The sequence below is a fragment of the Theropithecus gelada genome, chromosome 1, assembly GCF_003255815.1.
Source record: "Theropithecus gelada isolate Dixy chromosome 1, Tgel_1.0, whole genome shotgun sequence".
In the NCBI taxonomy this organism is placed as follows: Eukaryota; Metazoa; Chordata; class Mammalia; order Primates; family Cercopithecidae; genus Theropithecus; species Theropithecus gelada.
In genome coordinates, this window is record NC_037668.1 from 211,158,774 (window position 1) to 211,185,052 (window position 26,279).

The 26,279-nt window shown below is 35.3% G+C and overlaps 1 protein-coding gene across 1 annotated transcript in view; it reads left to right on the forward strand.

The window, feature by feature from the left end:
- The window catches only part of RYR2 (ryanodine receptor 2), a 634,673-nt gene that overhangs the window by 212,190 nt on the left and 396,204 nt on the right, over nt 1-26,279 (forward strand). The window contains exons 12-13 of the mRNA XM_025401874.1: nt 3,988-4,062; nt 10,624-10,780. Of these exons, the coding sequence (XP_025257659.1) occupies nt 3,988-4,062; nt 10,624-10,780 (232 nt within the window). The remainder of the gene's footprint in view (nt 1-3,987; nt 4,063-10,623; nt 10,781-26,279) is intronic.

Below are 26,279 nucleotides of genomic sequence, written 5' to 3' on the forward strand. Positions count from 1 at the left end.
TATGTTTGCATATATACACATATGATAGATTTTTAGTGATAACTTGCACAGAAAATGTACATAGTATACACTTCTGCATCTTTTTTCTTTTTCTTTATTATCATTATTATTATTATCATTATTATTATTATACTTTAAGTTCCAGGGTACATGTGCATAATGTGCAGGTTTGTTACATATGTGTACTTGTGCCATGTTGGTGTGCTGCACCCATCAACTCGTCAGCACCCATCAACTTGTCATTTACATCAGGTATAACTCCCAATGCAATCCCTCCCCCGCCCCCCATAATAGGCCCCGGTATGTGATGTTCCCCTTCCCGAGTCCAAGTGATCTCATTGTTCAGTTCCCACTTATGAGTGAGAACATGCGGTGTTTGGTTTTCTGTTCTTGTGATAGTTTGCTGAGAATGATGGTTTCCAGCTATATCCATGTCCCTACAAAGGACACAAACCCATCCTTTTTTAAGGCTGCATAGTATCCCATGGTAGATATGTGCCACATTTTCTTAATCCAGTCTGTCACTAATGGACATTTGGGTTGATTCCAAGTCTTTGCTATTGTAAATAGTGCCACTCTAGTTCAACCATTATGGAAAACAGTATGGCGATTCCTCAAGGATCTGGAACTAGAAGTACCATATGACCCAGCCATCCCATTACTGGGTATATACCCAAAGGATTATAAATCATGCTGCTATAAAGACACATGCACACGTATGTTCATTGCGGCACTATTCACGATAGCACTCCTGCATCTTATTTAACAGTACATCGTTGAGTTTCTTCCTCTATTTTCTGTTGGTTTATTTTGTTCTCTATTTCATGTCTTCAGGCAATTCTTTATTTATGTTTTTTGTTTAATAATTAAAGAATTGCAGATTAAAAGTGTTCAAAGTTTACCTGTGAATCATGGATTTGTTAAGAAGTACTTTTCTGTTCATTATATTCTAGATAGAGTATAATTTTGATTCCCTCTTTGACCCATGAATTATTTAGAAGTTTCTTCATTTTCCAAGTTGTCAATTTCTTGTCTTTTCAGTATTTGTTTCTAATTTTTTTTGTTTATGATCAGAAAATATGATGAGTAAAAGTCTTTTAAAAATCTGATAACATTTTCTTTGTGGTCAAGTAAAAGACCCTTATTAAAGGTCAAATGTATTTAAAAAGCTGTGTCTGTGTGTGAGTGCATCTATTTATATATGTGTATATACACACACAGATGTGCACAATGTCTGTATTTTGTCATTCAGTGTTATTAGTCTGAGTGTGCATTGGACTTTTTAAAGCTTTCCAGGTGATTCTAACATACAACCAAGGTTAAGTACCATTGCCAAAATGAAATAATGGATCTAGTCAAGTGGTTTTCAAAATATGGACCATCAATATCACCTGGGAATTTGTTGGAAATGCAGATTATTGGGCCTCACCCTAAGACGTGGCCACTCAGAAACTCTGGGGATGGGGCCAGCAACCTCTTTTTAAAAAATTATTTTAATTGACATATAATTGTACATATTTATGGGGTACAATATGACATTTCAATACATACATACAGTATAGAATGATCAAATCAGCCATTGGCATATATATCAACTCAAACATTTATAATTTCTTTTTGTTGGGAACATTCAAAATCTTCTAGCTATTTGAAAATATGTTATAAATTGTTAACCACAGTCATGCTATAGTGCTATCAAATACTAGAACTTATATCTCCAATCTACTTGTAATTTTTAAATGACATTCTGTCATTCATAGCAACATGGTTGCGCCTAGAGGACGTGTGTTAAGTGAGATAAGCAATCTGGGTCTTAAGAAGCCCTCAAAGGGAGAGGATTCTACCTCACTGAAGACTGAGAGCCACTTACCTAAGTCAGTGGCTCTACACTGAGGGTGGTTTTGGCCCCAAAGGGACATCTGGCAATGTTGGAGACCTCTTTTGGTTGTCACAGCTGGTGGGAGGCTACTGGTGGCATTTAGTTGGTAGAGGGCAGGGCTGTAAAGATCCTGCAATGCACAGGACAGCCCAACAGGGAATCACGCAGCCCCAAGCATCAATAGTGCTGCTGTGGAGTAACTTACTTAGACCGTGCTTTCCGAGGCTTGGCTTCCCATTACAACCAGCGAGAGAGTTTTTAAAGTCCTGACTCCAGATCTGATTAATGTCATTGGGGAGGGTGCACATAAGGATTTCTATAAAACTATCCATGTGAGTACTTTATGCAGCAAAAGTTGAAAATCACTGTTATGGACACTGGTTATTGATGGCAAAAACTGCAATAACTTTTGCACCAACCTACTACCTAAAACTCTTAGGTCCTAATGGATGGATTAGGGTGATCCTGAACCAACTGATCCGATGTTATCTAAAGAAATAGACAATTATGTACCCCTGTTTTATTATAATGGGAAGTACAAACACCAATTTGTGAAATGTTCTTGCCAAAATTCAAACTTGGACAAGCTTCTAGATTTCTAGATCTCACTACCAATTTAGAGGGATGTGTTTAAAAAAAAAAAACACCATAGGAAGGCTGTTGGTCAAATCTAGAATGTAGAAAGTCCTCCAGGACATATGGTGCAGACTGATTATCATCTAATAAATGGCAAGAAGGGAAGACAAGAGAGGAATGGGGACTATTCTAGAATAAAAGAAACTGAAGACCCCTAACTGATAAGTGTGTCTTTTTTGTAACTTGATTTGAAAAATCAACAAGGGAAAATTAAAAACATCTGTGAGGCAATTTGGGACGTTCAAACACAGACTAGATATTTCCTCATATCAAATAATTATTTTTAGAGATGTATGTGGAGGGGTAAGTAGAGGTTATAGGTAAAACGCGGTTGTCCCTATGTTGATGTCCCATCGTTGTTGATGTCATGTGCTAGGTGTATGGGGATTTATTTTAATATTATCTTTATCTTTGTGTATGTTTGAAATGTTCCACAATAAAGACAGAATGAGAAGGAATATCTAAACAGGTAGGAGGAAAGGCAGGTGAGAATGTGTTAGAAAAACTTTCAAGACAATAGGAGTTTCCACAGTGTTAAAAAGAAAGTAATGGATTTGGTAACATGAAGGTCATTGATGAGTTTAGCAAAATCTGTTTCAGTGGAGAAATGGGTCTGGAAGCAAGATTGGAGCCCACTGGAAACTGACAGGAGTAGACATGGTATTACTGCCGTGTGTGAGGCAGGATAGACTTTCATGTGTTTACATAAGACAGACCCTATAGAGAGGAAGATAGTTAACACTCAGGGAAGAAAGAGGGAATGTGCATCAGCTTTGGTTTCCAAAACAATCTCAAGGCGTTGGTGCAGTCATTAATTTGGATAATTATAGCAATTACTTAGCATTATGTATGACATATTAACACATTATTATTATGAGGGTTTTAGAATTTGGGTGCATGTGATAATGCATCCAAAGAAGTTCCATTTTTGAGACTTTTTGGATATTGATATTTTGATATAAATTGCAGATTGCAATATTGTTAAAATATTAAGAATTAGTGTTCTTACATTTCTTTAAAATGCTTTAAATAATCTAAAACAGAATTTGGAAGTGCAAATATTTATATACCTATGTCCAAATAATGATACATTAAACTATACCTAAACTTTTCACAGAGTACTTTCATGGACCTAAGTTGGATAAGTAAGGTGAAATCTATTCACTGGGAGGGAGGGATGGGGAGAAACAGAGAGAGAGAGAAAGAGAATGAATGAGATTAGAGGGAGAAAATGGCAAGAGAGAATATGTTTAAATAATTGTTTCTTCAGGGAAAACTTAGGTTGATCACTGTTACTGTTATTTTGGTTATTTTTATTTCCAGCTATACTGTCTCCTGCCAAAAAAGTATAACTTTAACTGTTTATTCACAGGTCATTTGCTTTTCTCTTCTAATTAGCTTCAAAAAATTAGAATCCAAAGAATGAAACGTGTTTAACTCACATTTGGGCTTTTGTTTGTTTGTTGAAACAGAACTGTTCATTACGAAGGTGGCGCTGTGTCTGTTCATGCACGTTCCCTTTGGAGACTAGAGACACTAAGAGTTGCGTAAGTAGAACTTCCAAACACAGCCTAATGCACCAAGTGCACCAAATAGCTCAGTGTTGTGCTTCTATGTCAGCCGGTCATGCTGAAAACTACAGCAAGCAAGCGAACAAAGGAAACACCGAGAAAGTGGTGGAGATTTTCTCTTTTGTCTATTTCCGTTCACCTACCTTTATCTTTTCTTTAGCCTCAGTTCACCAGCTGTCAAACCTGAGAAATAAGCAGTAATTTTGTACAGTCTGCTTTCGTCTTTAGCCTCATTTGATTTTTTAACATCATCTCATCCCAGACCATGCATCTCTTGGCAGAAATGGCTACTAGGACAGAGTGATGTAAGATTTGGAGACAAGACAAGTTCTTTGCAAGCCTGTCGCACATCTCAGATCTGACAGACTGTGGATTTAACCTTCTAAAAGTACATTTAAAACAGGAAACTTGAACATGATCAGTAGGACAGAGTCATTACTGGAAGTCACTATATTTAGTTAAAAATCACTTGATAGCTAAGTACAAATCTGCATTGCAATAAAAGCCACTGTGTATTCATTATAGTAATGAGAGTTTTTATATATTAATATTTATGAAACATATAAATGTGTAGAGTATATTTTTGTGATGACTTGTCTGAATATTTCCTTTTAGTTTCTGTAAATGAGTACAGTATGATGATGAAGGTGTCATTTTGAACTATTTTAAGTAAAATTAAAATGTCATTTTTTTTTTTTAATAATTGGAAGCTTTAGTCCTTTGCCTAAAAGCAGTAAATTTTCAATGTATTTGTTTCCTAGTATATTGGGTTTTAAAGACTTTATTGATTTAGGATGATAATTGATTTGTATTGGGTTTTAAATACATTATTGATTTAGGATAAGAGACTCTATGGCTGGGAATGAGGGCTATCTTACTCTAGTATAACTGTCTTTTTTTTTTTTTTTTTTGAGATGGAGTCTTGCTCTGTCGCCCAGGCTGGAATGCAGTGGTGCAATCTTGGCTCACTGCAAGCTCCGCCTCCCAAGTTCACACCATTCCCCTGCCTCAGCCTCCCGAGTAGCTGGGATTACAGGTGCCTGCCACCATGCCCGGCTAATTTTTTGTATTTTTAGTAGAGACGGGGTTTCACCATGTTAGCCAGGATGGTCTCAATCTCCTGACTTCATGATCCGCCCGCCTCAGCCTCCCAAAGTGCTGGCATTACAGGTGTGAGCCACCACTCCTGGCCTGTTCTATCTTTATAGACGTTTTATTTTGAGATTATTGCCTGTCTAATGGTGATGAGAATAGTTTAGTGGCCTTCAGTTGTTTTTTGCTTATGTGACCCATACAATAATTTTGAAAAACTTTGTACATTCTTGAACATTGTGAGGTTGACATAGAAATCCTTTATCAGTTTAGATCCTTAGAATATAACTTCCAGTGGGCTGGGCGCGGTGACTTCACACCTGTAATCCCAGCACTTTGGGAGGCCAAGGCCGGTGGATCACTAGGTCAGGAGATCGAGACCATCCTGGCTAACACGGTGAAACCCCGTCTCTACTAAAACTACAAAATATTAGCCCGGCATGGTGGCGGGCGCCTGTAGTCCCAGCTACTCGGGAGGCTGAGGCAGGAGAATGGCATGAACCTGGGAGGCAGAGCTTGCAGTGAGCCGAGATTGCACCACTGCACTCCAGCCTGGGTGACTAAGCAAGACTCCATCTCAAAAAAAAAAAAAAAAAAAAGAATATAACTTCCAGTGTATTTTAAATAGTGATACTTTAAAATAAAATGGTTACATTACCCTTTTCAAAGTATCCAATTGACTGTAAGTAATGCCGTGGTTTAATACCTTTGTTTATTGAAAATGTTCCTCTTTAACAATAAAAATATATATTATTCAGTTTTTCCTTTTTACTACATCCTACTCCTGTGCAACAAAAATATTCATATAAATTAATTTCTTATATTTCTTATGTTAGTAAGTCTATAACTTTAAAAAGTTATTCTATATTGTCATTAATAACTAATTGATAATATTAAATTTCTTTGATATAGAGACACAATTGATCAAATCTACCTAAATATTAAAACTTTTGGTAAATACTCAACTTAAAAGACAATTTTTCTTAGAAATGCATATCATAATGAGATGGAAAAGAAGAGACAGACTTCTAAGGCAAACAAAGGAAAACTCATAGCTTTTATATGTTTTGTAATTATTCAGATAATTTAAGGAAAGAGATTTTAAGTATTACTCATATTTTTTACTCTGGATATTATAAAAATGAAAGATCAAAGAAGCGTTTATACTAATTAATTGTATAAATAATTACTAATTATATATGTAATTAAATTGTCACTCTAAGTGCAGTTTAGAGAGGTGTTGCCCTTATAAAACAGATTGAAGGTGTGTTTTCAAAATTTAGAGACATACCTATGCTTCATGATTGAGAGCTTAAAGAAATATTTATCTTTTTTGTAGAGAGAGACCCTAAATCTATCTTATTTTTGGTTAAAAAATAGCACAAGAGCTTTTGAAAACCTGACAGGACTTTGTTTTTATTGTTATCAATATTAGTGATGAGCTGTGACTACATAAATCTAGATTATTCTGCAAACTTCTGCATTTAGTAGGCTTGATCCTGTCTCTCTACTGTTGCTTATGTTTGTATTTTGAAATAGAAGTTTGGAGTTTATTTTCACTTTGATTATGGATGATCATTATAAAGAAAGGACATGATCTTATGGTCAGTCACAGGCGGATGCTAATTGCTTCTCGGAGTCCAGATGTCACTGAGGGGAACACCACAGAGAAGGCAGAGCACGCAGGTTTTCAACCATTTAGCAGCTTAAAGAGAGATGTTTTGCTCTTCTCTGTGACCCTTGATTAAATTTCACCTTCCTGTCTAGCAGTAGGAAAGTAGGGGATTCATATGTATAGAATATAATTATTTTAAGAAGTTTTTCACATTACACTGACTCTCTAACCTACTTTGGCTTTATTGTAGGTATGTAAATCGAGCTACATTCAGTTTAGGGGCTTTTAGTGTTTTATTTATTTATTTATTTTTGAGACGGAGTCTCGCTCTGTCGCCCAGGCTGGAGTGCAGTGGCCGGATCTCAGCTCACTGCAAGCTCCGCCTCCCGGGTTTACGCCATTCTCCTGCCTCAGCCTCCCGAGCAGCTGGGATTACAGGCGCCCGCCACCTCGCCCGGCTAGTTTTTTTTGTATTTTTTAGTAGAGACGGGGTTTCACCGTGTTAGCCAGGATGGTCTCGATCTCCTGACCTCGTGATCCGCCCACCTCGGCCTCCCAAAGTGCTGGGATTACAGGCTTGAGCCACCGTGCCCGGCCGGCTTTTAGTTTTTTAAATTAAATCCCTTTCATTCTAGGAAGTTTACGTGTCTTGTATGCAATGGCCACATAATTACTAATTTTGCTTTATATTTAGGAATTTATAGTGAAGATCCTGATTTTGTTTATGATACAATTATATTACCTAATGGCAATGTTTATATTCAATATTTGGGATACTAGGTCTTCTCTTTTCTCCAATGAGATACTAAACTATATATTTGTTGTAGTTGATGTGGTCCATTCATTATATATCTTATACTGCATACACAAATAAAATTATTGTCAAAAGTTTTTCAGTATCATAGCCTTTTTAATAAATGGTTTTGATGTAGGGAGTTAAATTGAATAGAAAATGCTCTTCTATATTGTACTCCAAGGCAAAATTATAGGGGTATTGTAAGTGAGATATATATTAGTTCCTATAATAGGAATAATCATTGAAATAAAAACTATGAATTACATCTAGTTCAAGTTCTATTTTTTATGTTACAAATAAATAAAATTAAAGGGTGACATATCATAAAGAAGTACTCACTATTGCCCAATTTGCTTTGAGGTAATTTTGAGTAAATATCAATAATACGTAGGGCACAGTTTTTGATGTTACCATAGGAAATTGCTTTATAAAACTCCATTACTATTGCCAATTTTAGTTTTTCCTACATATGATTTTCTTGTCTCTTGATACTTTTGGATTTGCCCTCTCATTTGGGAGGAGGTGGAGGTCTGGGCATGTGAGACCAGGCTAGTTTGAGTGGCTGGATAGGAAAGCAAATATGCTAATGTGCTTAGACTTTGCAGTGGTTTTGCCAAGAACTGGCCACATTCGTTCCGTTTCTACCAGAATCCTCTTAGAGACTTGAAAGGAGCACTGGTACATATGAGTTCTATTGAATAGAACTGAGCCCAGAACATCTTCCAGATGCACTAGTAAATACTATGTATCTGGTCAAAATTTTGAGCTATTTTGAAAATGAAGGTGTGTTCTCTGATGATTAAGATGAAATATTATTTGGAAGTTATTCATTATTTCCAAAATTAATATTTTCCAAATATTTCATTGTTTTTCAAATAATGGAAACAAATATTAAAAATAATTGTGGCTGGGCACAGGGTGGCTCACGCCTGTAATCCATCACTTTGGGAGGCTGAGGGGGGCCGATCATGAGGTCAGGAGATCAAGACCATCCTGGCTAACATGGTGAAACCCCATCTCTACTGAAAATACAAAAATATAGGGCATGATGGCATGTGCCTATCCTCCTGGCTACTCAGGAGGCCGGGACTACAGAATTGCTTAAACCCGGGAGGTGGAGGCAGAGGTTACAGTGAGCCAAGATCGTACCACTGTACTCCAGCCTGGGTGACAGAGTGAGAAGCCGTCTTAATAATAATAATAATAATAGTGGTTTTCATAGTATTTGCAAACAATACACTTAATTTTAGAAGAGGAGGATTTTTAGAAGCTTGTTTATTTCCAAAATAGAAATACTTTAATATGCTATTATTGGTAACAAACTTTAATTTTATTTTAAGACAATACTCTGTTATCTCGTTTTATTAGTACATGGTTATTAACTTAGTTGGGGGACTTTCCAAATTAATTGTCCTTATAAACAAATTCATGTGAAAATGAACTTGTTATAACATTCTACTGCTAATTTTCTATGCTAATATCTCAAGTCAGAAATCCAGGTTAGGAAAACAACATTAAATTGATTTATAATTTACTAAAAGATTGCTAGCTTTGAAACAAGTGTTCTCAATTTGTAGAACACAAACATTTTTAATGAGTCTATATAAACCCAAGTTTATTAAGTAATAAGATTATATTGAAACTCTCCATATATTTACTTTTTCTTTGACTCATTGTATTTTGACAAAATCATCCACTGTAAACTGTCTTTTAAAAAGTTATCCTTATGTTTCATTTTCTGCTTGTTGTTGACATATGAAGCTTTACAACATGCATTATTTTTAGAGTATACACTTTTTCTTCATAAAATATCTGGCTGTATACCTTTTGTGCTTTTTGACCTTGAATTGGAAATTATCTAATGTCAAATCTGCCATTTCCTTTTTATGTTTATTTGCTTGTTGAATCTTTTCTACTCATATGTTTTTAGTTTTCTTGCATGCTTTGATCTTAAGCTTGTCTCTTCTCAAAGATATATATGGGCTGCCCTCACTTTGCATGGTACGGTGTTAAGGGAAAGTCATGTACAATAGAACTGTGCCATTGCTCTGCACCTTAGCATGGTTAAAGCTCCTAAATGCACAACCTTCAGTTAACAAGGTAATGTGCAAAGCAAGAACAGCTTGTATTTTGATTTTTCTATTTTATCCTACCTGAAAGTCATTTTATTTATTTTTAGTAGACAAATGATAATTGTACATACTTATGGGGTACAAAGTGATGTTTTAATACAGGTAAGGTATAGTGATCAGATCAGAGTAATTAGCATATCCATCATCTCAAACATTTATCATTTCTGTGCATTAAGAACATTCAGTATCCTTTAAAGCAAATTTTTTATGATCATCACTTATCTTTTTACTGACACATTCTATATTTTCTGTTTATTACATTTTTTTCCTGACTTTTTTAGAATTTTCATTTTCTTGGTTTATCTTTTTTGTTCATCAGATTCTAATAATGTAATTGTTCCGCAATATTGAAATGTAAAGTATAAGAATACATTTATTTTGTCAGGTAAATATAGTCTAACTATATACTTCAGTTTACATATATGAGTTCCAATTAATCACACTTAGACATTGACCACAATACTACTATTTTTCAAGTCTGTGCAAATACAACAGTTTTTAACTAGTAAATGCTGAAATACTATTTGAAGTTATACTTCCTGCATTATCTGCATTAGAGCTTGACTAATCTGTATTAGAGGTTGACTTAGAGCACAAGTTCTTAGTTATCTCTGCATAGAATAGGGTGCTGTGTGGATAGTATGGTGTTTAAAGTCAGAACACCTTGAGTTAAATTTAACTTCTTCTTACTATAAGGTTTATGACTTTGTATATTACTTAATCATTCTGAAGAGCCATTTTGTTATTTGTGAAATGAAATTAATATCACTAACATCCTAAGTTTTTTGAGAACATTAAGTAAGACAATATATATGACTGTTCACTATCTGACATGTGTTTCAGTAGCTGCTCTTTCTGTGATTGTGGGTGCTATTGGATCAAGTCCTAACTGTTTTCATTAGGTGGAGTGGAAGCCACATAAGATGGGGCCAGCCATTCCGACTACGCCATGTCACAACAGGAAAATACTTGAGTCTCATGGAAGACAAAAACCTTCTACTCATGGACAAAGAGAAAGCTGATGTAAAATCAACAGCATTTACCTTCCGGTCTTCCAAGGTGAGACAGAAAATATTTTGGGTTTCCTATACATGTTACCCTGTCATGTTTCCTTTGATGTTAGAAATGAGAAAAGAAATGAGAAAAGAAATGATGTAAGTTTGTCATATGTGTATTTCTAAATTCCCAGTTTCTCTTCCATCCATTCCTCTCCAGTAAAACCGATTTTCTTAACCATTAAAACCTGCCTATAGAAACAGCCTAAATGTACACTAAAGGGTAATGATTACATAAAGGGTGGTGATTGCATAAATCATACTGTATACATACATGTTGGAATAGTATGAAGCTGTCAAAAATACCTATTATACATCATCAAAGGAAAGGTGTTTGATGTGGTTTATGGTTCTTAAAACACATCCATCCAGCTCCTTCCTGTTTTCTTAAGCATTGACAGTATACATTAACCACAGATATTGTGATGTTTTTGGGTTACAGTATGAGGATAAAGCACACTGGAATCTGTGTCTCAAAGATACATTTATACATCCATTCTTATATGCAGACCTTTATCCTTATCCCTACTGAATCATTTTTATGATAATTGCTATATTAGTCCATTTTCACACTGCTATAAAGAAATACCTGAGACTGGGTGATTTATAATGAAAAGCAGTTTAATTGACTTGCACTTCTGCATGGCTGGGAAGGCCTCAGGAAACTTACAATCATGACAGAAGGGAAAGCAGGCAAATCTTACATGGCTGCAAGCGAGAGAGCAAGACAGTGAGTGTGAAGGGGGATGCATCAAACACTTAAAAAAACATAAGATCTCATGAGAACTTACTCACTCTCAGGAGAACAGCATGGGGGAAACTCCTCCCATGACCCAATCACTTCTTTCCCTCAACATGTGAGGATTACAAATTGAGATGAGATTTGGGTGGGGACACAGAGTCAAATGATATCAATTGCATATTTCTGTTCATAATTTAATGAAGATTGTGAAACATGGGAAAGATGATTGGAACAATATTAAACTACTAACTAGCTTTCATCTTAGAAAGGCAAAACTTTGTTCCTTTAAATAGATAAAGATTTGACTTTGTATTTCTGCGATTAGTACATACTCTTTGGTATAGGCATCTTCACAGTGTTATTCAGGGCTCATTAAAAAAAAAACATATTATTTTGTTCTTTCACTACTAGGAAATTCATAGGATTCAATCACCCTTCCCCATATTTTGTATGCTGGCTCAATTCAAGTTGGATTTTTGATAGCAGTGTTATTAGATCAGGAAAAGATGTTAAGTACCATGTATAATATATTCCAAACAAGGTCATGATTTGGCTTAGTAGAACTATAATATATGCACTACAATGCCTTTTCAATATTGGATTAGGTTTAAATTTTTACTTTGCCTCTCTCTAGAGATCTATATGTTAGGTAAAATCATCTAAATATTTTACAAGCCTTAATAAATGATTATTTCCTATTTAGGTAAAACATTTACCCTAAAAGACCAATTTTCTGTATGCTTAATAAATTCCATTTTATTAATCTTATATGGTGTCCTGTCACAGCATAGGATTGGCAGCATAAACATAAATATTTATTGAACTTTGAAGGTGTCCCATAGAGCTTGTATTTGCAGTTGTCACCAGAGGCCACTGACTGCTTTATTTCTACATGAGGTCTATGGCCTGGATTGCTCCAGTGAGTGCAGAAAATAGAGAACATTAATTTTCCTAATTATGAAAATAAACTATTTCACTATACTCTTAATAATGTATTTCATATAAATAATATCTAACATATAAGAAAACATTTATCATTTAGAGTGATAATTGTAACAAAATTAAAAGTAGTTATTTACAGCTACTTAAAAGTTTTTTAGTGCTTTAATCATATTTCATTTCTTCTGATTTTGAAAGCAGTACATGTTTGTCTTAGAAAGTTTAGAAAATCCAAAAAAAAAGTAGGAGTAAGAACTACCTAATTATGCAGAATATCAACGTTTAGATGAATTTCCTTCCTAATCGTTTTCTTTTACTGTTTAAATGCACACAACTTTGCAACATGGGGATTAGGGATCACCAATACCCCTCCCCCATGCAATTGAAATCTACATTTTGACTCTCCAAAAACTTAACTACCAATAGCCAATTGTTGACTGGAAACCTTACCGATAACATAGTTGATTAACACATATTTTTAATGTTGTATATATTTTAAACTGTATTCTTACAATAAAGAAAAGAAAGAAAATATTATTAAGAAAACTATAAGGAAGGCTGGGCACTGTGGCTCACACCTGTAATCCCAGCACTTTGGGAGGCCGAGGCAGGTGAATCTGACCAACATGGTGAAACGTCATCTCTACTAAAAATACAAAAATTAGCCAGGCATGGTGGCATGTGCCTGTAGTCCCAGCTACTCGGGAGGCTGAGGCAGAAGAATCGCTTGAACTTGTGAGGCAGAGGATGCAATTAGCTGAGATCATGCCACTGCACTCCACTCTGGTTGACAGAGTGAGACTCTTGTCTCAAAAAAAAAAAAAAAAGCCATAAGAAAGATAAAATATATTTCCCATGCCTTAGGTGGAAGTGGACCATCAACAAAATTGGTCTTTGTTTTCATGTTGAGTAGGCTGAGGAGGAGGAGGAAGAAGAAGAGGGGCTGGTCTTGTTGTCTCAGGGATATCAGAGATGAAGGAAAATGCATGTAGAAGTGGACCTGCACAGTCCAAATTCATGTCCTTCAAGAATCAACTGTACATTACAAAATATGACTGTAGTTTTGTGTTCTGCTTTCATGAGGATGTATAGTAGGTATTTTTATATTTTATATTTTTGACAGCTGCATACTATCCCAGTATGTATATATACACTATGATTTATGCAATCATTACTCTTTATGTAATCATTACCCTTTATGGTACATTTAGGTTGTTTCTATAGTTACATAATATATACATATATTCATGCATATATATTATTATAAATAAAACTCAAACCAAAATAAGCTGTGGGGAGACCAGAAGTAATTCTGAAAAGACAGTATCCTGAATGAACATTCCCAATGCCTTTCTCTTTCAACTCCTGTTCTGGATCACACCAAATGGTAGAAGATGCCTCCGAATCTATGAGTTAACTGGAGAGCTCCAGGAAAGACAGTCAGGGTAGGTCTTTATTCTCCATTGTGAAAATAGAGAAGCACAGCTGGTAAAACCTCATTATCCTTACAAAGCATCTGTACCTATATATTTGCTCTGTGGGCTCTTAGAGGGTCGCTACAGTGGGGTGCTCAGTGGACCTCAAGGTAGGCCAGAATTGCTGCTTGTCTCTGTAACTGGAAAGCACAGTTAATCCCATTATGGGGACATGGGCTTCTTTCTTAAATCTAGCTAGCAGAGGGGTGGGAATTTGCTAGTTTATCTACTGATAGCACCTCTGTGTGGAAAGAAAAAAAATTCAGCCCACTAAAGAAGAACCAATTATTTGATGGTCGAAACCCTTTTCAAGTAAAGAAGGTGCTACCTGTTAAAATGACATTCAGCTTTTTGACAGTAAATTAGAAAAACTAGGAGAAATTGATACCCTCCTAGCAAAATATAACTTACCCAAATAAAATCTCGAAGAGGTAGAAAAACATGAACTGGTACATCACAATGGAAGACATTGGAATGATTTGCCAAACTTGAGTATTTTTAAACCTGGAAGCCTGTGGTGGGAAGATCTCTTGAGCCCAGGAGTTTGTGGCTGCAGTGAGCTATGATCATGCCCACTGCACTCCAGCCTGGGCAACACAGTGAGACCAAGACTCTATAGAAAAACTAAAAGTAAAAAAATAAAATAAACAGGCAGAATACATCTAACAAAACTTGGAGGAAAAAGAGGAAGAGTGAAATGTACAGTAGGTGCTCCAATTGCCTTCTATGAAACAGAAGTCAAAGATCTTCTTAAGACTGAAAACTCAAGTAATGGAAGCATAAATATTTAACAGCCAAAAAGGAAACACTCAAATATAATAACATTTACTAAAACAAGATGATGGAAGAGAGAAAAGTTGGTGAGAGAAAGAGGAACACGCTACCTTTTTCATCATGCATAATCCAGCCTAATAAAAAGAAGTACAGGGTTACTAAAGAGTCAGAGGCATAAACACTGTCACAGACATACAGACAATGAGGAAAATTAGACCACAGAGTGAATGGCTCTAAAAAAAAGTATGAAAACAGAAAACCTAAAATGCAACACAGTGAAAACCTAAAATATGGCCCACGCTATTTGCTTATCAATATGTATAAATGGACTGTATCACAATTTAAAATTAATAATTTCATATTGGGGGATGCAGTATAAATTATACTGACATTACAAGGCACATCTAAAACAACTTTATTTGGAAAGGTTGGAAATAAAAAGATGGCTGGTGGAATACCAAGAAAATACAAACAGGCCGGGTGCGGTGGCTCATCCCTGTAATCCCAGCACTTTGGGAGACCAAGGCAGGTGGATCACTTGAGGTCAGGAGTTCAAGATCAGCCTGGCCAACATGGTAAACCCTGTGTCTACTAAAAATACAAAAGTTAGCTAGGCATGCTGGCATGCACCTGTAATCCCAGCTGCTTGGGAGGCTGAAGCAGGAGAATTGCCTGACCCTGGGAGGTGGAGGTTGCAGTGAGCCTAAATTGCGCCACTGCACTCCAGCCTGGGCAACAGAGTGAGACTCTGCTCCAAAAAAAAAAAAAAAAAAAAAAAAAAAAAGGCATCTGATCTTAATATCAGACGAGGTGGAATTCAGGCAAAGTAAAGCATTGCAGGAGACAAGGATATTTCATGGTATTGAAGAGTGCAAGTCACTGAAGTTGTAACAGTTGTTAAATTTACATAACAAGGTAGTATTCATAAAACAAGATAGTATTCATAAAACAATAAAAAGTGGGCAAAGGATATGAACAGACACTTCTCAACAGAAGATATTTATGTGGCCAAGAAACATGAAAAAAAAGCTCAACATCACTGATCATTAGAGAAATGCAAATCAAAACCACAATGAGATACCATCTCATACCAGTCAGAATGGTGATTATTAAAAAGTCAAGAAACAACAGTTGCTGGTGAGGCTGTGGAGAAACAGAAAGGCTTTTACATTGTTGATGGGAATGTAAATTAATTCAACCATTATGGATGACAGTGTGGCGATTCCTCATGGATCTAGAACCAGAAATACAATTCGACCCAGCGATCCCATTACTGGGTATATACCCAAAGGAATATAAATCAGTCTATTGTAAAGATATGCGTACACATGTTTATTGCAGCACTATTCACAATAGCAAAGATATGGAATAAACCCAAATGCCCATCAATGATAGGCTGGATAAAGAAAATGTAGGACATATACACCATGGAATACTATGCAGCCACAAAAAGGAATGAGATCATGTCCTTTGCAGGGACACGGATGAAGCTGGAAGCTATCATCCTCAGCGAACACAATAACAGAAAACCAAACACTGCATGTTCTCACTCGTAAGTGGGAGTTGAACAGTGAGAACACATGGACACAGGAAGGGGAACATCACACACCAGGGCCTGTTGGTAGCGGGGTGTGAGGGGAGGAAGAGCATCAGGACATCGTTCTCATTTGATTCTTTCTCTAGTAATCCTAATCCTCCTGGAGGTAAATGAATGCCTGTGGCAAAGCAGGTTATTCACGTGGAAATGGAAATGCAAAAAGGGAAAAAAGTATAATAACATACTTCAAAAATATTCTTATATAGCCTTTCATCCATTGACATATATATTTTTAAGCTGGGGTTGGGGGTGGGAGGGTACAGTCTTACAGAAATAAAGTGAAACTTGTAGGTAAAAATATATGTGCAAGTTAATTTCATCATTCTTTGTCGTGACAAAAAATGGAAAAGTCACAAATTTGCAATAAAAATTATTCTATATAATATTAAGTGGTATTAGCTGTCAAAATATATTGATCTGGAAAGATATCCTTGTAAATATTGTTGAGTAAAACAATATTTTATTGGATGTATTTTTCATGGCTATCTTTCCAGATCTATATATCAATATATTGTTATATATAGCTCCAGATCAATATATGTTGTTATGTATATAACATACGTAACATTCATATATATAACATCTATAATATCTATATAACATATGACATATATATTATATGTTTTATATGTTATATCCATAACGTATGTTATATGCATAATAATATATGTTGAAAATGTTATATACATAATGCATATTGATCCAGAGATATGCATAACAATATATTGATCTGGAAAAATATCCCTGAAAATATTGTTCAGTAAAATATTGTTTTACTCAACAGTTTGAGTTGTAAATTGTAATATAGGTATTGCAAATCTTATGATAGATTTTAATGTAATCTATTGTTGTAGTATTATAGGTATTACAAATCTTATTTTCGTAATTAAAAAAGAAATCTTCATACTTGTGTTTGTATATGATTTTATGGTAGTTGTGGAAGGAGATACACTAATCATTTAACTTAGAGTATTTTAGAAAGATCAAAATGAAAGCTGTATGAGAACATGAAGGTAGAGAGATTTTTTCTTTAACTTAAAAAATGTATCTCTGGATTATTTTGACTGTTACGATAGTCATGTTTATTTTACAACAAAATCAGTTAAAGAAAAAAACAACCATTGCACTGACATTCTGGGACATAAGTTCTGTGCATATTTTTGATTTGTTTATTTAGGATGGATTCCTAGAAATGGAAATTGTGACTTAAAAGCTGTGAATATTTTTGAATGTTCTTGAGACAGATTGCCCAAAGCAATAGCTTTTGCATCCTTTTCCTCTGAATATCTCTCCTAATATTCTCTCCATGTTAGAATAGGGCTCGTATTTGAGGACTTTTGACTCTCCAGGTCCCTCTGTGAGTTCTGCTCAGGGATTCTGTTTCTGGAATTTGGCAATTGTGTAACGTCACTGGTTGCACAGAGGTAGAGAGGCCAAAGATCCCAACTCTTCTTTAACTGAACAATGTAGTTTCTCTGAAGCTACTTTCCTGCCTGGTGTTCAGGGAACCACTCGAGTGTCCGGGTTAATAACTTGCTGCCATACTTCCAGCCACTTCATTCATGCAGGTAATTTCATATGATCACGTGGTTGCAGGCAGTGAAAGTGAAGGCGAGATTTCAGGAGAAATTTTTTTTAATCACACTATATTTTTAATTTTAATATAACTGGAAGATTAGATAATGAAGTTTTTCCCATGAACTAGAGATGATAACTCTTCCAATTATTTCTTTTAAAATGACTTTTTCTATTATATATTTAATGCATAGTCATTACAGAAAAATGTAAAGGTAGTACAAAGATAGAGAAAGGAGAAAAGTAAATTCATGCACAATCCATCACTCAGAAACAACCTCTTGTGTGTATTTGAGTTGTAAGCAAATATTACATATTTTGGTGATGAGTAGTGTTAATTATATACTATCTTGGGCCTAATTTTTATTTAATAACATATACTACTATATTCTTTAATAGAACTTGGCAGTAATTCAACATCTTATTATATAGATTTATCATAATTCATGCAGCTACTTTATTATATTTGAATATTTAGCTTATTTTCCATTTTTCACTTTTAAGCTGAATATTTTTATCTCTGAATATTTCTATATATTGCTGACTACTTCTTTTTTGGAAGTTGTACTATTTAGTCTAAGAATATGAAGATTTTGGCCGGGCGCGGTGGCTCAAACGCCTGTCATCCCAGCACTTTGGGAGGCTTAGGCGGGTGGATCACGAGGTCAGGAAATCGAGACCACCCTGACTAACACGGTGAAACCCCGTTTCTACTAAAAATACAAAAAAACTAGCCGGGCGAGGTGGCGGGCACCTGTAGTCCCAGCTACTCAGGAGGCTGAGGCAGGAGAATGGTGGGAATCCGGGAGGCGGAGCTTGCAGTGAGCCGAGATGGCGCCACCGCACTCCAGCCTGGATGACAGAGCGAGACTCTGTCTCAAAAAAAAAAAAAAAAAAAAAAAAAAAAGAGATTCAAAAGTTTTGGTACTGGAGGCTCTCAGAGGGCAGAACAGTATCTGTTTTGTTCACCGTGGATAGTGCAGCACCTGACACTTAGTGGGGATTGCTAAACGTCCCTAGTGAGTGAATGCACCTGGCCAAAGTACTCTTCAGAACTTCGCACCAGTATTTATGCTAAGCAGCAGGGTATGAAACTTTACATTTCTGTGCGACCTCATCAGCAGATGATTTTAAAATCTGATAATTTTGATAGATGAAAAATCAGTTGTATTCTATTTTATATTCTATGAGTAAGTTAACCTCTTTTACTGTAAAACTCCTATCATTTTAATAGCAAATTATAATGATACAGTGTTCCAGTGAATGAAACAAATTCCACAGTAAGCAAATTTTAGCAATTGGCCTTTTTTTTTTTTTCTCTTTTCAATTCTCAGAACGCATGTGGCTTTTAAAAGCAGATGAATTAGAACTTTCCTGCCCTTCATTCCGTATCTGCCAGAGCCATGATTTTAGACTTTTTTAAAAAATATGCCTTTTACAGTTTAATCTTGAATGTACTTGAGATTATTCAAGGCATTTAATATATCTTAAATATATATATGCATCTCATAATATTTCAAATGAGCTCAGAATCATAACTTGTGTAGCGACAGAAACAGAATCATAACAACAATGTATTTCCAATCGGGAACTTCTGAATGTACCAGCAAAGCTACTCTAAGACTGGGCATAAATATATTCAGTTGGAAATGGAAAGAAAATTCTTATTATCTGGTGAGTCGAGGTGGTATGGGGGATTTGATTCTCCTGGCTCAGTCTTCTCTGGGAAGGGAAGGGATGGAGATTTTTTATGCCCACTTCCAAATTCTTTGAAATTCTGCTCATGTCCTAACTTGAACTTTCTGTAATCATGGTTAGTGTCTTTCCAATTAGGACTGTCTCTGGATATGACGAATTAGGAAGTTAAAAAATGACTTTTGTTTACAACAATGCCTGACTTCCAAGACTGTCGTCCGGAGCTGGTGACTCAAATTCTTATTTCGTTGGTTAAAGGTAGAGCAGTGACGTCTTTTTCTTACATCTGTTTTTCGGTCATCACTATCATTATCAGCATCATTTTCTCAAAACAAATTAATGCTTCTGGATAACTTCCTTTAGAATGCACAGTACACTTTTTACTATATATTTTACTACTGTATTTTAAATTTTTAAATTCTTAGATCCCTGATTTTCAGAAGTCTGTAAATATCAATAACTCTATTAGGGGAGAGCTATAATTTAAATAAATTTAATTATTAAAACCATCTGCTAATTAAAATGTTTAGGTGACTCTGTGTGTGTGTGTGTGTGTGGTATCTTAGAGAAAAGAACAAATTAATGTGTGATTCTTGTGTAATATTTTACCCAATTTTGACTGGTAGAAAATTGTTTTTAAAATAGAAGATATTTCTGATACTAGAAAAGTAGTTAAAATCCAGCTACAAGGTACTGCAAAAAGGGCTGTGGAACTAACATAATTTGATAGTTTAGTTTCATTTAAAATAAGTTACAGAACACAATGGGTATCTCAGGAAAAAATACATGGCACAGAAATACGTATCTAAAACGACACTCACATATACAGACATGAAATTTAGAGTAATTAATAGTGCTGATTATAATATTTATAATAGAATCTTGTTTTAATTGGAAGCCCAATGAAATAAAAATCCATTCATGCTGAAAGGTATTTTCTGCAATTATATAATAAAACAGCATCGAACTTAGAACTACTGAAACACAATAAAAAAGAGACCTTGATTAAAGATGAAAAAAAATTTTTAAAATATTGTTTTACATTGTTAACATTTCAGAGAAAATAGAATAACTCAACAGATTCACTTAACCCCTTTGTTAGTTACCACATTTGGTCATGGTCTCTTTAAAATACATATTGGATTCACTGAACGGTATATTTGATACATTTTCCTCCCTCAGTGTCACTGGTAGTTTGAAAATTCTTGCCCTATCTTTACATACTTCTGCCATATTTCCCATGAAGAGGAGTCCTTACATTGTGAAAGGGAAACACTTATTAAAAAATGATGTAACATATATCTTAGACCTTACATCTTAGACATACATCTTCTACCATATTTCCCATGAAGAGAACTACTTACATTGTGAAAAGCAAACACTTTTAAAAAAATGATGTAACATATCTTAGACCTGAGGTATACTTTGAGTATGCAATAATGAGTGACTGCTGGTTGACATAATTACTGTGTTGCAAATCAAGTTTTCATTACTGATGGAAAATCAGACGTTTCTAGGTCAGGTGCAAATCTCAGTTTCCATTTGGATTTAGGAGTTTTGGTTTTGAAATTCTGAAATGAAAATCACTTCTTCTGAACCCTTGCATTTACGTGAGCAGTCCCTTACTCCTAGCTGTGTAAGACTGTGTTGAAAGTGTAAGTACATTTGGAAGATTTTATAAATCATTAAGATCATTTTAACTTAAGATTTTAAAGATGAGACTGGCTTTAAAATTCCATGTTGCTAGTTGACATAAGGGGCATTTCCTCAAATGTCATTGGGGTGTCTTTGACACTAATGTGAACATTCACCAGCCAATCTCAGATACAGGATTTGATTTAAGAATCAACAATTGCTGACAACACTATATGTTCAGGAAAAAACTGAATAAAATAGGAAATTGTTTACAATGTAACCTACTTTGTTTTCTTTTAAGGAAAATATTTTACATAATGAAGAATGCTATTTGATAAACGTAGATTTTCTTAGAAACATTCTTCACTTTCTCTATTCCTAGAAGTTTTAACCATTGTTTTCAAGTGTGTTGAAATGTTCGTTTTAATCATAAGGCAGGTCTTGCCAATCGTATGTGTATCCAATCCCCAACCCACAAGATAACACTTTTTTAGCTTAAAATGCCACTGAAACATTTCTCTGTAGGCGATTTCCTCTGTTTTTTTCCTCCCTATGTACCATGGATAGAAAGAAGTCTTTTGCTATGGAAATGATGGAATAGCAGTTTCAAACAAGACTGTCAATAAGATTACAAGAATTGTGGAACAAATGTCAAAAATATAATACAACTTTTTTTTTTTTTTTTTTTTGAGACAGAGTCTCTTGCTCAAACAATTCCCCCGCCTCAGCCTCCCAAGTAGCTGGGACGACAGGCGTGCACCATCACACCCAGCAAATTTTTGTAGTTTTAGTAGAGACGGAGTTTCGCCATGTTGCCCAGGCTGGTCTTGAACTTCTGAGCTCAAGCGATCTGTCTGCTTCGGCCTCCCAAAGTGGTGGGATTACCCAGGCGTGTGCCACGATGCCAGACTAAAACATTTTAAAGATATTTTTACTATATTATTTTTATTTGGATTTTTTAATTTTTCATTCAGAATATGTTTCAGATGTTTTAAAATATACACTGTCACACACTGAAAATAAAGGTAGAGGTGACTAACTTATGTGTCAAACAGTGTGCTAAGCATCTTTCATGCTTTATCTTATTTAATCCTAACACAAGTCTATGGAGTTAAGGTGCTGTTTTTTTATCTTTATTATGCAGTTGAGGAAACTGAGGCTTAGGTAAGATATGTGGCAGAACCAAAATCAACTACGTAGTAAGACTAAAACCCTCTTTAGTATGAAAATTAAAGTTTTATAAAGAACTTGTAATGTTTTTTTCTTATCAAAACAGTTATACAAAGTTACCAATGGAAATGAATTTTGCATTTACTTGGGATTAAATTCAAAAGAAATTTTTTCAGTAGTCTTTTCTCAAGGAGCATTGATAACCCGATAAAAAAGTGCCAATTATGGTTTTACAGAAGATAGAGAAATTCAGTTATAGTTGTATGCTGGTCCTTTTTAATGACTGTAAGCACGAGACTGACCCCATTGAAGCCTTCTGTGATTAACATATCATAATTTGATAGTTTAATTTTATTTAAGTTACAAAACAGACGTGGTTATCTCAGGAAAAAATAGATGACACAGAAATACATACGAAAGCTACATTCTCATATACAGACACATTGTGATGAATTAATCAGTCAGGGTTCAGCCACAGATGCAGAACCAGTGGAGATGTGTATATATTAAGGCATTTATTATATAGGTTTGCTGAATGAGATTGGGAGGGCTGGGTAAGTAAGCCTGCCACCTGCGGGGTGAGTGGTCTGGCAAGCATGATTATGATCAGGCTGGAATCCTTAGGCATGGGCTGATGCTGTTGTCCACAGGTGGTCAGGAAGAGAGGACCAAGAGCAGGGTAGAACTAGCTGTTTGGAAACTAGCTGTTTGTGGTTTATGTGCTCAGGGAAAGCCTGAGCCCTTTGAAAGAGCTCACCTGGTTAAGTATCATCCATCTTGGATAATCTCTCATTTGATTTACTCAAAGTCAATTGATAAGGAACCTTAATTACATCTACAAGATCCCTTGACCTTTGCCATCTAAGGTAACCTCATTGCAGGAGTGATATCCTGTTCTAGTCATTGGTCCCATGCACACTCTAGGGGAGGGTATTGTATGGGGTGTTAGAGGGCTGTTATGTAGGCGCTGTGACCTTAAGCTCTGTGACTGCTGCTGTGGAATTCCCTCAAAGACCCCTTCAACATGAGAAACTTTAAAAATCCTTTCTTTCCACAAACTCACTCACCAGAGTAACTTCTCCTGAGAAGCCGAGGGATCATGTGTGATTTTTTTTTTTTTTGGCATTTCTGTCCTGGAAGGGCTAAGCCTGGCCTGTCAGTACCAGTCATTTCTCTTACCATGTAACATTTTTAGACTCTCTTTTCACAGTGCCCAGCTATTCTATGCTGCAGTGTGGCACCACAAAGGAGCACATAAAAAAATTCTTTTGACTTTTTAATTTTTTTTAACTTTAACCATTATTTGTCTTAAAGAGACCTGGCTATTAAAATATCAATACAAACCCCATCATCTAAGGATAAAGGCCTTTTTTCTTTAGTTACCTGACAGAGTAATTCGGATAGACATAAGGATGATTTTTAACTATGCTAGAAGAATTCCTCTGAACTGCATGCTCTGTATTATAAGAAATAATTCCATAGGACTAGTTTTAGTCTTTCACTGAGTTTAGTTTTGTATATCTAGTATGCATATATCACTTAGTATATATATATAAGACCACAGTTCTTCAGAAATAGTTTTGACTTCATTATGAGTCAGTTTGGTATACCCAGTGCCAGATATCACTTAATACTTTTCAGACCAATCTTTTTACATCTGGGTCTATTTTAATATTCATTTGAAAATTAGATGTTCCAAGCACTTACGAATGGGATTATTTGAATGCTCATAATGGGAGTAATTTGTCAGCACAGTTTTTATGGGAAATCTGAAGGGATTTCCAGAAATTAATCAAGGATCTGACATTTGCAGGCACTGTTCTGGTCCTGAGACTATGTGGGGTCAGGGTGGAGGAATCAGACATATGATTCCTGCTGTCAAAAAGGTGAATGATAGTCAGGTGGAAAGAAGACAATTGAGGAACAGTTTTAACAAAGTGCCAACATTTCCCTGATAGTGGAAGTACAACATGCTATGAGAGTACATGAATGAAAAGAGAAAATATACATGCAAACCTCTTAGATTGAAAAAGCAGTGTTTGCAATAATTCTAGACTGTGCTGAAAAGAGTTATTTTATCTTTGAGTATTTTTATAGCTCTTAAGGTCTCAAGATTATTCTTGCAGGATAGAAGACTGTAAAAGTTAAAAATATACAGGTTTTAATGAATAAGACAATGCTTATAAGATAATGCTAAGATTAGGAGGATCTTGACATTTTCTTGATTAAGTGTAGGAGGTATAGGAATTATATTTTATATAGTATTTTGAGGGAAGTTTCCATTTAATAGCAAAATACTTAAACTAGAGTGTTTTAATGGCAATCTGATCTACAGATTGGAAAATTTCTGTTGATTAACTTTTAATTTCATTAACTCTTTTTTATACAATTCCAATCTGATGCTAAGCTGACCCAGTTATTTTTGTCTTTAAATTATTCTTTTCATTTTTCAATTTCATTTATTTTTTGTGATGTATAATTTAGCTCTATTTATTCATTATATATATGTTTTCTTTTATAGTTTTGAACATATTTTATATTTATAACAGTTGCTATAAAGTCCCTGTCTGCTAGTTGTAGGATCTGCGCCATCTTTGCATTGATTTGTATTACCTATACTCTTGTTGTTTTGGTTTTTCCAAAAAATAGAGCTCACATTTTCTAGTTTCTTTATATCTGCTTATTTTTGACAGCATATTGGATATTGGAAATGATATGTAGTAGAGGGTCTGAACTTCAAGTTTTTTTCTGAAGAGTGATTTTGGTTTTGCAGGCAGTTAACCTCGTTGGATTGAAACTTCAGTTTTCTGTCTTTTACATGAGGAGTTGCTTATATTTTTACTCAAATCTTTCAGCTTCCATCTGTTGCCATTATACTGGGCTTTCCTAGAGCATGCATAGTCAGCAGAATTTGGATACATTTTTTACAAAGGTTTTGTAGGTAACTTTGTGTCCAGGATTTAGCACATCTAATTATTCTGTTGCTTGTGAGCCCTGAAGCATATCCTCTGATACCTGAAGCCAATAAAGCAGCAGATTTCTGCTGCCAGAGTAGCAGACAGATTGGACACTGCATGCCCCAAAGCAAAAGGCAGCCACTTACCAATCACATAAGGTGCTGTTTGCCTTTTGAGAGAGATCTGCTTTTCAATTTCTTCCTGCTTTTGGTCCATGTGCCTTTAAGTCAATTCTTAAAGGTATTTTTTCCAAATTGTATAATAGTTTCTATAGGAGCATTCACTCCAGTGAATTACTTCATCATTTTCCAAAATAGAACAACTCCAAAGAAAAATAAAATTTGAAAGCTGATGCCAAAATTAAGGCCATTAATAGAGATATGGTACAGCTAATACAGAGTTTTAGTAAGATTATTACTTGCCTAATCTGAGCACTTTATTTCCAGTAACACAGGCTAATATTCTGTTGGATGCTTTTACTAGATGTCACATTTGTGGTACATGCTGTACTTCAGCTTATGGTCATTCAAAGGATCTAGATTATTTTCATCTGAATTTCTCCTAAGCCCGAGCTACAGAAAATGGCAGGAGATAAAGAAGGAAAGAACATGGATGGCCTTTGGTCTTTCATTCAGCAAGTGATCTCACTTAGTTTTTCTAACGTAACTTCAGCATTTTTTATCTCACTCAAGGGTTAGAGTAATTTTTAAAACAGTTATCTGCCAGGAGCGGTGGCTCACACCTATAATCCCAGCACTTTGGGAGGCCGAGGTGGGTGGATCACCTGAGGTCACGAGTTTAAGACTAGCCTCACCAACATGGTGAAATCCTGTCTCTACTAAAAATACAAAAATTAGCAGGGCGTGGTGGCGGTTGCCTGTTGTCCCAGCTACTCAGGAGGCTGAGGCAGGAAAATTGCTTGAAACCAGGAGGCGGAGGTTACA